The 14,597-nt window shown below is 41.4% G+C and overlaps 1 protein-coding gene across 1 annotated transcript in view; it reads right to left on the bottom strand.

Moving 5' to 3' along the window:
* The window catches only part of LOC119891218 (protein unc-13 homolog B-like), a 176,826-nt gene that overhangs the window by 99,683 nt on the left and 62,546 nt on the right, over window positions 1-14,597 (bottom strand). Inside the window, exons 9-10 of the mRNA XM_038702597.1 lie at window positions 4,661-4,942; window positions 2,927-3,014 (exon numbers count right to left, since the gene is read on the bottom strand). Of these exons, the coding sequence (XP_038558525.1) occupies window positions 2,927-3,014; window positions 4,661-4,942 (370 nt within the window). The remainder of the gene's footprint in view (window positions 1-2,926; window positions 3,015-4,660; window positions 4,943-14,597) is intronic.

Here is a 14,597-nt window from a genome sequence, read left to right as displayed (position 1 = left end):
GCATTTAAAGAAATGATATATCGTTGATAAGCAGCCCAGGATTGGCTGAACTAATTACTCTCTCAGATTTATAATAAAGTGGCCAGCAGCAGTGGCAGAGGAGGCATCTTCGTCCTGTAGGAAGGTCGTCTTTTAAGTCCCTTTGTTCTGCTGCTATAGACCAATCCCACTAAGCAGCAATAATTCAAATGTCTGAATTTTCTGTCCAAAAAACATTATATTTTTAATATAAGAAATTCACACTGCCTGTGTTAAAAAAAAAAAATCCTATTCATTCCTATTCCCTAACCCGTTCTAAGGTAGCTTGTTCCTGACAGTTTGTGTAAATACTGCTGCTGACAGCTTCTAGAAACACTGGAACATTAACAAATACTGTACTTGACAGACCTGTTGTCAGATCGGCTAATCAAAATCAAGCTGCAATTTGTCCAAGATAGTGCTGCTAAACTACTGAAAACCATCTACAATGCTGTCTGAGTTTGAAACAAAAGATTTATGTAACTGAAACAGTTAAATGTAAACCTTCTCATACATAATAGTGCAGGGTATAACTAAGCCTACTGTTTTAATATTAACAATAACTAAATGACTTAAGCTGATTTGAATGAATTGCTGCTCAATAAGACCTGATGCTGTGCTATTAAGAAATGTCATGACTAGAAAGCAATGGAGCATAACAGAAAGTGTTGTCTGCTGACTGAGAAAACAATGTTTTGAACTGTAAGGGAGCACTCTTCCCCCAAGAATTGAGGATATATGAGGAAATGTAGGTTAGCTCAACAAAAACTAAAGTTAAAGGATGTCTTGCTGTTGACTTTATTGCTACTTTATTGAAAGTAAACATGCAATACATTGCACACACTGTATTGTTCATGATAAAAGAAAGTCAAAGTTTCTCTCTGGCTACTATTCTCATAGACTTTAAAGATGGGAAGGCGATTGCTAACCCACAACTTAAGCTAACGTTACTTACAGTACTTGCTGTGTCATTGTTCACTCTATATCATGGTATTTGTCATGGTATTAGACTTCGCTTACCCCACTTTTAAATCAAAGCCGCAGTGGTCAGTCAGCAATAATACATAAATTTCAGCTGCTATTTGTGTGACTTTCCATTTACTTCTTGCATATTGGGACCAACCTAAAATATATGTTATTGCAGCGTTTCTGCCATATACAACAGCTAATTGACTTTTTAGTGCCCATATAATTCTTAGTAAATATACCCTAGTAGGTGTAATAGTTACATTTCAACAACTGCAACTGCACTTCTATTGGCCCTACAGTGGTAATTTCACTGTTGTTCCAAACCCCGTCAAACAGGTACCTTGATAGCTCCTTCTTCACACTGTCATTTCTGTGTTCTTGACCAGACTCAAAACGCTTGAGTCTGTCTCATAACAGGGCAGTTGCTTTTCTGAGGTGCCCTGATATTTGCCTCTTGAAAAGGATTGTTTAAAAAAGAGGGATGGGATTCATGACAGACCAACAGAGCCCACCAGGTTTACTGTTTAAGCAGGTCGGTGAGATTACAGGTTCAACTACTAAACAACGGGGAATCTGATGTCTTGCTCAAGGACACTTTAGTAAGGTGGATGCTTGTCAACACGGGTTCATGAACCCATTGCCCCTCTATTCATTGGTAGCCCAACAGAATTAAGTTTGTGGCATTTGTCAGTTCATGTTTCTAAGTCAGCAGTCTCACTACTGCCAGCCACTCTTGAGATTTAATTCCTCTGAGTGCTTCATTTGTTTCCTTCTACTCCCCGAGAAACAGATAAGATGTTTAAAAGCCCATCGCAACAGATTCTAATTTTAAATTAATGGACATGAGAGTGGATTTTTACGTGTGAAAAAGCAGTCTGGAAGTGATGGAAAACAAGGAGACACAGCTCTGGGCTCAAAGTTAATCAGAGATAAATAGATAGACCAATCACACCAAGGAGAGCAAACAGAATTGGATAACTCTTGGTATTCGAACAAGATGCAATCAAAGCCTGACATGTAGTCGTGTATGTGTGTGTGTGCGTGTGCATGTATACTAATCACACTGTGACAAGTCATTTCCCATCTGGGGACAAAATGCTAGTCACCACAAACCATCTATTTTACGACTAGGACTTGGTTTTAGGATTAAAGGATTACTAGGTTAAAATTAAGGTAAGAGTGGCAGTTATGCATGTTTCAGTTATGACATGAACGTAAATCAAGTAAGAAACAACTTTATGAGTGTTCCCAGATATGTGTATGCAAGGTTTTATATCCTGGTTTCCCTTTATGTCCTTGGGATAAAATTTACTTACTTAATACTTACACATACCCCAACACCACAGTTAACTGTAAACCACCCCCAGGTGGTTGGTACTATAATCTCAGGAATTGGTTTAACTCACACTACCATATCTTGGAACTAAAAACTTTCCAGAAACAGCGGAGTGATAGCCGGATCTGAAGAAATCCATGCTGAAAAGGGGTTTTCCAGATCAAAGAGAAAATACTTAAGGAGCACAAAATTGTTGCAAATTGCTGTGGCATGACTGGAAACTCAACCAACCCATAGGGGAAAGACGAGAGAAAATATCATTGCATGAGAGAGGGGAGAAAGAGAGAGAGAGAGAGAGCATAAGAGAGAAGGAGAGAGAAAGAGAGAGAGAGAAATAGGGCAATGTTTATGTGCCTATACTGTATATCGGAATCTATGTATGTGATTTTACTGATTTGATATAATTTCCTTGTGCTTCAGGACTGGACTTTCATGATTAGATAAATACAGTTAAAATCTGTAACAGGCATTTGATTTGGATGCCTGTTAGTTAAATACAGACAAATACAAGCTATACAGGTATGAGTGTGTATGATTGTGTATGAAAAGGAAAAAGACAAAGAGAAAGTAGTTGGGGTGGTCAGAGAAAGTGAGTCTTTCTACCTCGAGGAGCTGTACTCTCACTTTGTTGTATGCTTTCAGCCAGCGAACTTTGGATGGAGAGCAGGGTGGAGGGCCATCTTCAAAGAAGCTGAGAAAGACAAAGCAAAAAGATCCACAGGTTTAAAAGGGAAAAATTTCTTATGAAGATGGCAGACATGAATCAATATCAAAATTAAATCAATCCCTGAATCAGTCAAAAGATAGGTTCAAATGTTTTCATGTCTGCCTTAAAACACATTGATGCCTTAATGAAGATTGAAACTGTGTTTACTTGCTATAATCACAACATGCTTCCAGTGGAAGTGACGGGGGAAACAAAATCTGCCCTCATTCTTGGTTTTATCTTCCAAATTTGGAGTTGCCAGTTCACCTTTGGCCTGTACAGCAAAGCAAGTACAACTATGCCAGGATATCTTTTCGTTATCTGGCTTCACTAACCCTCATAAATCGCAATCGTGATAAGTGGTCACACAAAGCCGATTTCCCAATCCAGCAATGAGCTTGTTCACATAAAAGAGGCGGTGTTAGCAGCAGATGATCAATCGCAAACATGGAGTCTACTGGCAGCAGAGCGGCATATTTTACAAACGAAGAGAAAACTGTGATATTAGTAAGTAACACAGCTTTTTATGGCATGTATGTGACAATTGTAGCCTTATTCTTTCACCTCGGCTGAGTTTCAGCGTTTCCACATTAAAAGACTTGGGCACTGAATAAGTGGTCGTTTCAACTCACTTGAAATGACCATTTAACTTGTCGTCACTTCAAACATCAGATTAATATATTTATAGTGCTCAAATATGTTCCAAAAATTGTCCTAAATTAACTTAACATAAAAAAAACGAACAATCTATTCATGCCATAAAAGGTGCTCAATTAGAGGTCGAAAGACTGAATCTCAACATTTAGGCTACTGAAAATACATTACCCAAATAGTGAAAGGTGGAGTGGTACATGGCCAGTCTCTATAATACAAGATAACTACTAACCTAAAATAAACACATTCATATTAAAATTAATATCAAAAGGCCCACCAAACAATATGCTCAGAAGCCTGATATAAGAAAAATGAAACCCATTTATTTTAACGGCTGCAACAGGCTGTGTGAAATAGACTTGGGATGAAATAGACTTAGTCTACTTCAACCATCCTCTGTAGGATGATATCGCTATACAAAAGCATCTACGCATCACCACAGCAAACATAAAAGCAGCCTATTAAACAGTCTGTGGGATCTCCTACAGATGGTGATGTCATTTTCCAAGAGAGCTGATTGGTCTGTAGGCAGTGCTTTATAGAGCTGATCGCTTATCTCGAACATAACCTGCTCTGATGCTGGGTAGCTGTTCAGCATAAGTTACCGTGGAGATCTAACCAGGTAATAAGTGAACCATCACTGTGGTACTGAAAACCCAGGGTTAATTCTTAAGTTACCTCGCTAAGCAGGAGGTACAGGCCTCTGAACTATGGTCAGTGCTACCTAACAACTCTCTTTCTCTCGTGTGATACACACAGAGTCCTCAGTTGTTGCTTTTCACCAAATGGCTTCTCCCCAAGGCGCCCCTGCTTCAAGTAGGAGTTACTAGTGTACCAATTAGAATGTAATCACTCACTGTCTTACCACCAGCTAACTCTCAACATTGTGTTAATTGGAATACAAAACCAAGCTGACACAGCTCCAGACTTAATTACTGATAGACTTAATCAAGCAGGTGTTGACATTTTTTACTTACCACATTTTGGTCTGAGTCTTGTTTTCTTGGTTGTCCAATGATGTCTTAGGCAGGATGACTGAAGAGTCCTTCAAATCTTTGTTGGAACCAGACTCTGGTAGTGGATGAAGCTCTTTAGCAACCTCTTCCTCCTGCTCTTCTTCCTCGTCCCAGGTAGATGGCTGACTGTTGAGAGGGGGACGGGGCCCGCTGGGATCTCGGCGCTCCTCAGGCTCAGAGCTGAGCTGGGAGCTGGCTGGGCTGAGGTTGCCTGATGAATCAAAGCGACTGCTGTCCGGTGGACTGTAGGAGAAAGAGTTATTTAGAATATGGTGGTGATTTGGGAGAGCCACATGTAACTAAAGATCTACTGTAGAATTAAAAGGTTTTATTCCAAAATTCAGTACTAAGGAAATAACCACTTTATTTTCAAAACATAGATAACCTGAAAATTGTTAAAGAAGAAAATGCACAACTTTGAGATTCAACTTTGAATGGCGGACGCTGATTTTGGAATAAAAACAATTCAATTAATATATTAAAAAAGATTGAAACTACAATGTTAAAAACTATGTTAAAGCAATGGGGATACATTTAACCTGCCTGATAAAAGGCGTAAGTGGTTGACTGAGTAGGAGAGCACTGTATGGATGATTGAGATTGCTAACAAGGAAATTGGCTCTTTTCTTTAACTGGCATGATTTACTTTGTCTTGGGTGTAGGCCAAATTACTTCTCACTGTTCCTTTTATTCCAGTGTCCAGCTTGACTCAATGGTGTGCACTGCCACACCATCATAAATCTATCAGAGTTTGATTTATATAAACAAATTGGCTGAGGCTTGGAGAATAATTCAGTGAACTGCGGGGCACAGAGAAAGGAGGGGCTTTATACACGCCCGACAATTGAAAAGCTAATAAATAAAGACCATCGGTTTCTTTAGTCCTTGCACTTTCATCACTGTCAGGAAAGCTATTACTGAGATGCTGTAAGTACAAAATAGCTCTAGTACATTTACCCAAGTGTGAGCACCTTTCAAGCAGATGTAATAATTTCCTTTTCTTTGGCTTTGATGATGAAACTTACGATATCAGATTTTCATGAAATGGTTTGTATTTATGGCTGTGACGTGGATATGCATTATATTCTAAACAAAAATTAATTTGGTTGAACATAATTTAAAAAAAGCATTGGATTTTAAAGTTTAAGTTGTGGGATGTGCAAGGAAAAAATGTGAATACACAGATAGTGATGTCAAATGTGGTCCAAAATGTAAATGGGAAAAGAAGAGAAGGAATAGGGGCTATACATTTGTCTACATTACCATGATAAATGAACAATGCCATTTATCATACAAATTGTACTAGCCTTTTCGCAGTCTCCATTGTCAGCAAGTCCTTTGGTTGCTCTGTGTCCAAATCTGCATGCACGATGTCTGGTGTGTCAGCTACACTCCTATCTACCTCAAATGCCGTGATCTTTAACTGGGGTTTATCCAAACCTTCTGCTTGGGAAGCGGAGTGAGAGGGGAAGCCAGACTGTGGTGACTGTGCCAAAGTGTCACAGCTTCCAGTTTTGGAAGTTTCTGTTGGTCCTTCTGTATCACTGGCATCTGCACTTTCAGTTTCTCCAGAACCTGGGGAAAGTTTTTCACACTCTGGCTCACAAAACTCATCTGTGCTTTTTGGACTTTGGGACTGAGGTTGGGTTGTGACTACAGGAGGAGTGGATACACCATCGAGAGGGTCAGAGTTCCCGAACATTGAGCCAAGTTTCATGCCAAACACAGATGAAACAGATGATGATTCTTCCTTCCCAGGTGGCTTTTCATCCTGGAAAATGCCAGCTGAAAAGCTTTTAAAACCAGAAAAGAGACCACCATCTGTCTGTTGTGACTGAGGAGTCTTCGCACCAGTGGCGGGAGATGGAGTGGTGGAGAAAAGGGATCCAATAGAAGATGTGCCTTCCGCCGCTACAGACATAAAGCCAAGTTTAGGGGCTGACAGACCTGGTATTTCAAACATGCCCTTGGTTTCAGGAGCTGGTGGCGGTGCAGCTTTGTCAGACACTACAGAACCTGGTCCCTCTAAATTCTCAGAATGCTCATCATCCCCTGTTATTTTCTCAGGGATAGCAGTTTTCATGGTGGATTCAGTCAGAGAACTTTCTTCTGCTTCTGTTTTGTCTGTTCGTTCTGCCTCCTCCACTAATCCTTTTTCAGGGACCTCAGAGTCCTCAGTGCTTTTAACATGTCCATCTCCAGATAGAGGTTTTATCTCTGTGCCTGTCTTTTCAGTGCTATCAGAGACTGCAATTGCAGAAGGTTCTGTGCCAGACTGTTGATGTTCCTCAGATTTTGTTGTTTCAGGACCTTTGAATATACCAAATATGTCACTGGTAAGGGATTCTGTAGCAATACTACTTGGAAGTCCAAAAAATGAGCTTTTCTGTTGTTGCTGCTGTTGTTGTTTTTGTTGTTGTGTCTGGCGAGGAGCAGGTGATGATCCAAAAAGTGAACCAGGTGAACTTGAAAAAAATCCACCAACAGTTGGTGATTTATTTGGAGTATTTGGGGTAGAAAACATAGACATAAAGCCAGAAAATGGAGCTGAGTCAGGGGGCTTCTGTGGTCCTGGCTGTCTTGGTCCAGCCATTCTTGGTCCAGCCATTCTTGGTCCAGCCATTCTTGGTCCAGCCATTCTTGGTCCAGCCATTCTTGGTCCCCCCATCTGTGGCCCTCCCATCCTTGGTGCTCCCATTCTTTGTCCTGGTGGGCCAGGCGGCCTGGTCATGTCTGGCCTGGGCTGGTTCTGTGGTGGTGGACTAGCAGGTCCCACAGCTTGAGCTGTCATGTTTTCTGATGAGATGGTACAATCAGTTTTTTCTTCATCTGATGATGAGACCACTGCAACAGACTTATTACTTTCAAAAGGTTTCTCTAATCCCTGTGTAGGTTCTTTACAAGCTTCTCCAAGCTCTAATTTAGCCTCACTTGGTTCATTTGCAGTCTCATCAGATGTGGCTCTCAATTCCTCTTTAACAGATTTTTCTGATTCTGAAACTGCAATGTCTGTTGTGACTGCACTCACAATGGATGCTGCAGTAGCTTTCTCTGTAACGGCTATCTCTGAATCAGCTACAGGTATCTCTTCGGTAGATTTTTCCACATCTCCAATAGCTGCTTGTTCATCACCAACAACTTTCAAACGTTCCTTTGTTAATTTTTCCACATCTGTTACTGCTGTTTGTTCTTCACCAGCAACATCAACAGGCTCTTCAGTAGATTTTTCCACATCTGCAATAGCTGCTTGTTTGTCACCAGGAACATCAGCAGGCTCTTCAGTAGATTTTTCCACATCTGCAATAGCTGCTTGTTCGTCACCAACAACTTTCAAACATTCCTTTGTTAATTTTTCCGTATCGGTTACTGCTGTTTGTTCTTCACCAGTAACATCAGCATGCTCTTCAGTAGATTTTTCCACATCTGCAATAGCTGCTTGTTTGTCACCAACAACTTTCAAACATTCCTTTGTTAATTTTTCCGTATCGGTTACTGCTGTTTGTTCTTCACCAGTAACATCAGCATGCTCTTCAGTAGATTTTTCCACATCTGCAATAGCTGCTTGTTCATCACCAACAACTTTCAAACATTCCTTTGTTAATTTTTCTGTATGGGTTACTGCTGTTTGTTCTTCACCAGCAACATCAGCAGGCTCCTCAGTAGATTTTTCCACATCTGCAATAACTGCTCGTTCGTCACCAACAACTTTCTGAGGTTCCTTTGCTATTTTATCCACAACTGCAACTGCTGTTTGCTCTTCACCAGCACGTTTCAGAGGTTCCTCAATTTGTATATCTACCTTTGGAACTGTCATCTCTCCTTCAGCAACAGCTTTCACATCTCCCAATCCATCCATATCTGATCTTGTGTTTTTGTCAGTATAATCCATTACACTTTTTGGCATCTGCAACTCGTCAATTTTTTCAGATGGACTTCTGATCGCAGCAATGTCAGTTTTGTCACATGTGATGTTAATTTCAAAATTATCTGTTTCTGATTCAGCAACTTGCTTTTCAGTATCCACTGTATCTTTCATTTCTTTATATTCTTTTTGGATATCTGACTGTTGGTCCAGTAGTGTCTCTTCATCTGGTAGATTACTGTTCACATTTGTTTTGTCTGTAATAGAAGCTTCAACCACATCTGAGGCATGTGAATCTGTTCTGGAAACAGTGGGGTCCAAGGTTGAATCTTGATCATCTTGGCATGCCCGTTCTACTTCGAGTTCCGACTTAACTGATGATGTAGAAGGAGGCCCAGAGGGTACATTTTTCTTGGCCTCAACAAGGCAATCCGTTGCTTTATTTGAAAAATTGTTTGTGTCTGGAGGTTTCACTTGTTCCAAGGCAATCTCCTCCTTCACAGGAACAATTATTTCTTGCTCTGTCTTGGTTTCCCCAATGAAAGACATTCCAAACAGGCCAAACCCAGTTTTAGATTTGTTACCATCTGAACTTCCGCCAAGTGAAAACACAGAGGAAACTTTGAAAACACCCTCTGATTCAGGTGGTTTAGAAGCTGCAGGATGTGCTTCTGATGCTTGTTGGTTTTGTACACCAAACATAGTGAACAGTCCTTTTCCTGGGGGCTCTGAACTTCTGGGTCCTGTTGGGGTTACTCTAGGTCCAGTTTGGGGCTGGGCACTAAGACCTCCAAACTTGGAAAACAAACCTGATCCAGGGGTTTCTTTATGTGTAGTAGAACCTGGGAGAATGCCACCAAATATAGAAGAGCCAGTGGAAGGTCCTCTTGGTGTGGCATTATCCCCAGGATGACCTCTGGGACTGGGTGGTTGCTGGGGTGCAGATGCACCAAACATGGAAAACAGTCCTTTGCCTGGAGGTTCTTTGGGTGGGGGACCTCTAGGTCGCACACTTACACCAGTTGGACCTCTTGGGGCAGATGGTGGCTGACTACTGGATCCACCAAACATAGAGAATAAACCTTTCCCCTGGGTATCTTGTGGGGTTGACAGGGGTGGTGGGTCTTTGGATTCAGGTGAAGATGGGGCATTTGACCCCCCAAGCATTGAGAGTAACCCTATGCCAGGAGTATTTTTGGTAGATGAGTCAGGAAGAATGCCACCAAGTATGGATATTCCACTTTGGGAGGATGTCTGCTGTGGGGTTACAGTGGAGCCACTAAACATAGAAAATAAGCCTTTTCCTGGTTGCTCATTAGTCTGTTCAGCCTCAGGATGATCAACCTTGGCAGCTAAGCTATTCTCTTTGGAAGTTATGATTTCCTCTGTGGGAGATTTGGGTTCAGGACTGGGTTCAGAGGCAGGTATGGTGACTTCCCTCTCAATTTTCTCCTGTAGCTGTTGGACTCCTTCAAGTGATTTTACATCTGAGGCTGACTGTAATTCTTTCAGAGAGTGAACTTCTTCAGGCAATACAACATCTAAAGTTGTGCTTTTGTCCTTGTGGGCTATCTCTTCCAGAGTTTCAGCATCTTCTGGTGGTTCTGGCACTAAAGTTGTGTTTTCAACTTGGCAGGCCAGGTCACTGAGAGGCTTAATTACTTCATGTGGCGTTATGTCTGGAGCTGTTGATTTTCTGTCCTGGGAAGACAGCTCAGGTGGTGGTTCACAAGCCTCAGTGATATTTGTTTTTACTTCAGCTTCTGTAGCTTTTATGGTTGAGCTTATATTGGTTGGGATGTACTGTGAGTCAGGTTCATCTGTATGTTTACCATCTGCTGTAGTCAGTGTAACTGACATCTCTGGTGAGTAGGTCTTGACCTGCTCTGATTCAATTAATGACTCTGTGCTACTGATTTCCTTGCAGTCTGGTAGTGTTACTGCGATGGGGCCGGTATCTTTAGGAGCACTGACTTCTGGAAGTTCAGGTTTGCTACATTCATTGAACTTGTGTTCAATAGTCTCTTCTTCTGGTGAACTTGCTGCTGAGACAAAAATATGGGGTAGTCTAACATATGGTTGTGGGTCAGGTGGTTCAATTTCTGTATCAACAGGAGGTACATTTGAGCAATTAATGCCAATGTAAATAGACCTTGGGTGACTAATTTCCTCCTGTGATGTTTTAGCTACAGTAGATATCTCACCATATTCACTGTTATCATTGACATTGACTGTGGATATGGTTTGTTTGGTCTCCTCTGAACCTTGCGGCTGTGACACGTCTGATTCTGATATAGCCATGTAATCTGTGATGGCAGAAACGTCTTTTGTAATTGCTTTAGATATAACCTCTGACAATGTTTCTGAAAATTCTACTGATCCACCTTTACTTAGAATTCCTTTGGGTGTCATGGTAACTTGTGGTTGAGCTGGTGAAGATTCAGGAGGGGGGGGTTCTTCCCCTGGTGTATCTCTTGCTGGGCTTGCTTTTACTGTTGCAGATTGATTTTTGGATAATTCAGATTGTGGAGAAGCAGCTAGTTCACCAATTGTTAGTGGGCTAGATTCAGAAAATGATTTTGCTTGTGTAGTTGGAGATTTAAGAAGGCTTTCCGTGTTTGACACTTCATAATCTTCATCTGGTAATTTAAAAGCAGAGTTATTTTGGTCACTAACAAGTGCTGGTGTGCAAGGCAGAGAACTTGAAAAAACAGACATTTGAGTAGCTGGGGCAATTGTCTCTTCAACATCTCGGTGCACAAGAGATGCACTTAATGCAGATCTAATTTTCTTATCAGGAGCAACTGCAACATGGCTGACAACAGGAGTATGTGTTGGAGTAACTTGTGTCCTATGGTCCACAGGTATAGACACACTCTGACTGTGGTGGGGCATTACAGCAACCGGTTTTGTACTGACAGATGATTGTGAACCTAAACCACTAAATAATGAAATCAAGCCCTTAACAGGGGTTGATCCTGCTGGTGTCATAGATACCTCTGGTCCTTTCTGCATTTCAGCTCCAAAGCCCTGGTTCAGATAACTACTCTTTTCTTGTTTTACAGGCATAGGGTCATGTTTTGTGGTGGGTTGTGATATAAGTGCACTAACCTCTGATACAGGATCAATTGAAACCACAGTACTTAAGGATACAGTCGGTGTGTGATATTGCTGAATAGTGGCAGGGCATTGGCTTGAATCATGTTGTTTTCTGTTTTGAAGAGGTTCTTTTGCATAATAATCTGTACTGGCACAGCTCTGCACAGGATGTATGTCAAAAGATTCCAGAGAAGTATTAGTTCCGTTTTTATCGTGTGCTTGCTGAATAATCAAAGCAGGCAATGGCTGAGATTGTGGGGTAGGAACAATTTGGGATATACCATACAGTTGCTGACTAGAAAATGGAGGGAGTGCCTGTTCGTTACTTGTCATTATTCCACTTCCTGTTGGGCTTTCCTCAATGCTCCCATGGCTGTCCACAGTTGGCTGCTTGATAAGAATTTTGGGTCTAAAGGTCATGTCATGCTGAACAGTTGTATCTTGTCTTTGCAACTTTGGAGTCCTCGGCGGAGCTCTAGCAATGGATGAAGTCCAGCCTAATTCCACACAAGCTTCCTGGTATTGCTGTTGTGGGACTGAAGATTGTGTTTGCTGAGGTGTGTTTGGAAATGCACTGTTTAGTGAGATTGTAGCAGATGCAGTGTCCTGCATGGCATGGGGAGCTATATTTTGAGGAGGGTGTATCCTACTCTGAATAGGCACCAAAGTAGAAACTGAAGTATTCATTGGGGCAGTCTTCAGTCCTGTTCCTGACTGCATTCTGCTATGTATTCCAGGTTGGGCGGTGTTCTGTTTATCAGTGGAATATTCCCTATGTATTAGTGACTCCTGAGTTTGAGAAAATTGTGCATTTTCTGTGAACTCCTTAGGAGTGGGTGAATGTATATAATGCTTCTCATGGTAAAGACTACTATGAGACATAGAAGATACGTAGGGAGAGGAAAGATCCTTTGCCTCTTCGTGACCAATAATTGTGGTGTTGTTTTGAAGATCCACAGTTAGGTCAACAATACCCAATGATGTTTTATTTTCTAATTGCCTTCCAGTTTGCCTTCTTTCAAAAATATCTTTCTTTGCTTTGTTATTAGTGAAATTCATGGGCTGTCCATCCTCTGGTTTAGTGTGATTACTTGAAATGTTAGTTGTATTTAGACTGTCTTTTGCAGAGAAGTCCACTGGCTTATTGTGTTGGTGTGTGTCCTTGTAGGTGTTCCTTGAACCAGAAAAGACCTCATTTCTGTGGTAAGTAGATATCTGCTTATGTAGAGTCTCAGTTGTGTTAACCTGACTCAAGGCTTGTCTTCCTTGTTGATGTGCAGGTTGCTCCACTATTAGAGGTACACCAACAGAACCACTCCTTGTTACAATTTCCCTGTTTCCGATTAATGCCACAGCTCCAGTGGACGAGATATTAGGAGTTGTTTCAGATTGTTTCTGCTGTGGTTTTGGAGACATGTCTAGGAAACTTTTGATGGAGTTGGCAGGTGCTGATGGTCTTTGATCTATCTCTCGAGATATACTTTGCACAAATCCTTGCTGCATCTGTTCTTGTGAACCTCCTGGTGTCTGTTGCCTTTGAGGTTGCTCCTGGGAGAGTTGTGTTTCCACAATTAGTGGAACACCAACATAATCTCTCTGAGAATATGCCAAGCTTGATGGCCTTGTCCTTACTAGTGAAACTGGATCTGAAGAGTAAAGCACTGTGTCTGATTTACATTTCTTTGTTGACATATCTAATGTGAATTTAACAGAATTTGCCGGAGCTGTAGAGAGTGGAAAAGGTTGGAAAATGGACTGTGACACATCATTGGTCTCACTTAAAGTGGAGAACTGTACTGTCATACAGCTAGGAAGTGGTTGATGCACAACAGGGACAATGTTTCTATCCAGGGTTTGTTGTTTTTGCGCACAGGTTAAGGTTTGAGGTTGCTTCTGGCATGTTGATTCCAGTGGTGCTGGATCAACTACCAGGGGAACACCAACTGAATCTTTTCTGGCAATCGCTCTTGCACTTGGCTTATTAACAAGTGAAATTGCTTCACTTTGAGTAGACTCATATTCTGGCATTGTTATTCTCAGTGTGGCTTGAGATGGCTTTGGTGACATATCCAGTGCTGCAGCTGTGAGAGGTTTTGTTGAAATGGATGTCTGATGTGCCTGATCAGTGGCTGAAAACTGCAAAGTTGAGTGATTTAGATGTGAAAAGACAGCAGGTTGGCTCTCCCGTGATTGTTGTTGATCTGAGTGGCAGTGATTCTTATTCTCAAACTCCTGCTGTGCATTTGCAGGGGAGCAGATCTTTATGTCACCAAGAGGTTCTTGAGAAGGGATATTTACAACTAGTGGTACACCAACAGAATTTTTTCGTGCAAGTTCTCGGGCACTTGGCTTGCCTCTTGTTAGTGGTATAGCTTCAGTAAGAGCGTCATCTGTTCTTACTTCCGGAAGCATCTCCTTTAATTTGGCAGAAGATTTAGAAGTCATGTCTAGTGTGGCCTTCACTGTGTTAGCTGGTGCTGTGGCTTGCTGGAGTGGTTTACACATTTCAGGGGATTCAGAAGACTGACCCAAAAGGGAATGCTGTCTTGGTAACAATGCCCTCCTACTACCAGATGGAATCTTCTCTTTCCTAACAGAGCATTTTACTTGATTACCTGTACTAGTATGAGAATAATATTCCTCAGCAGGTAGTGAATGAATATACTCTGTTGTTTGTACCTGAAGCTCTGGTGATTCTTCTCTAAATGACAAGTCAATTGAATCATGGTGGCTAGAACTTGTTTTTGTCTTCTCAGAAGGTAATGGTTTTCTCTTTGTCAATGACAGTACCTCACAAAAAGGATCTTTTGTTTTCTCAACAGTTTGCGGAGTCTGCTGGGTTGTTGTCTTGGCAGACATATCTAATGTAGCTTTTATTGAGTTTGCTGGTGCAGTTGTCTCCTGGTATTGCTGAGCTTTTCCAGTCAACTGATAGGA

Source organism: Micropterus salmoides, unplaced genomic scaffold (genome assembly GCF_014851395.1).
Source record: "Micropterus salmoides isolate LMB-PRFRI ecotype aquatic unplaced genomic scaffold, ASM1485139v1 Ms_hic_scaffold_7, whole genome shotgun sequence".
Classification (NCBI taxonomy): Eukaryota; Metazoa; Chordata; class Actinopteri; order Centrarchiformes; family Centrarchidae; genus Micropterus; species Micropterus salmoides.
The sequence above is the reverse complement of the archived record's forward strand: the minus strand, read 5'-3'. Positions and strand labels throughout refer to the sequence as shown.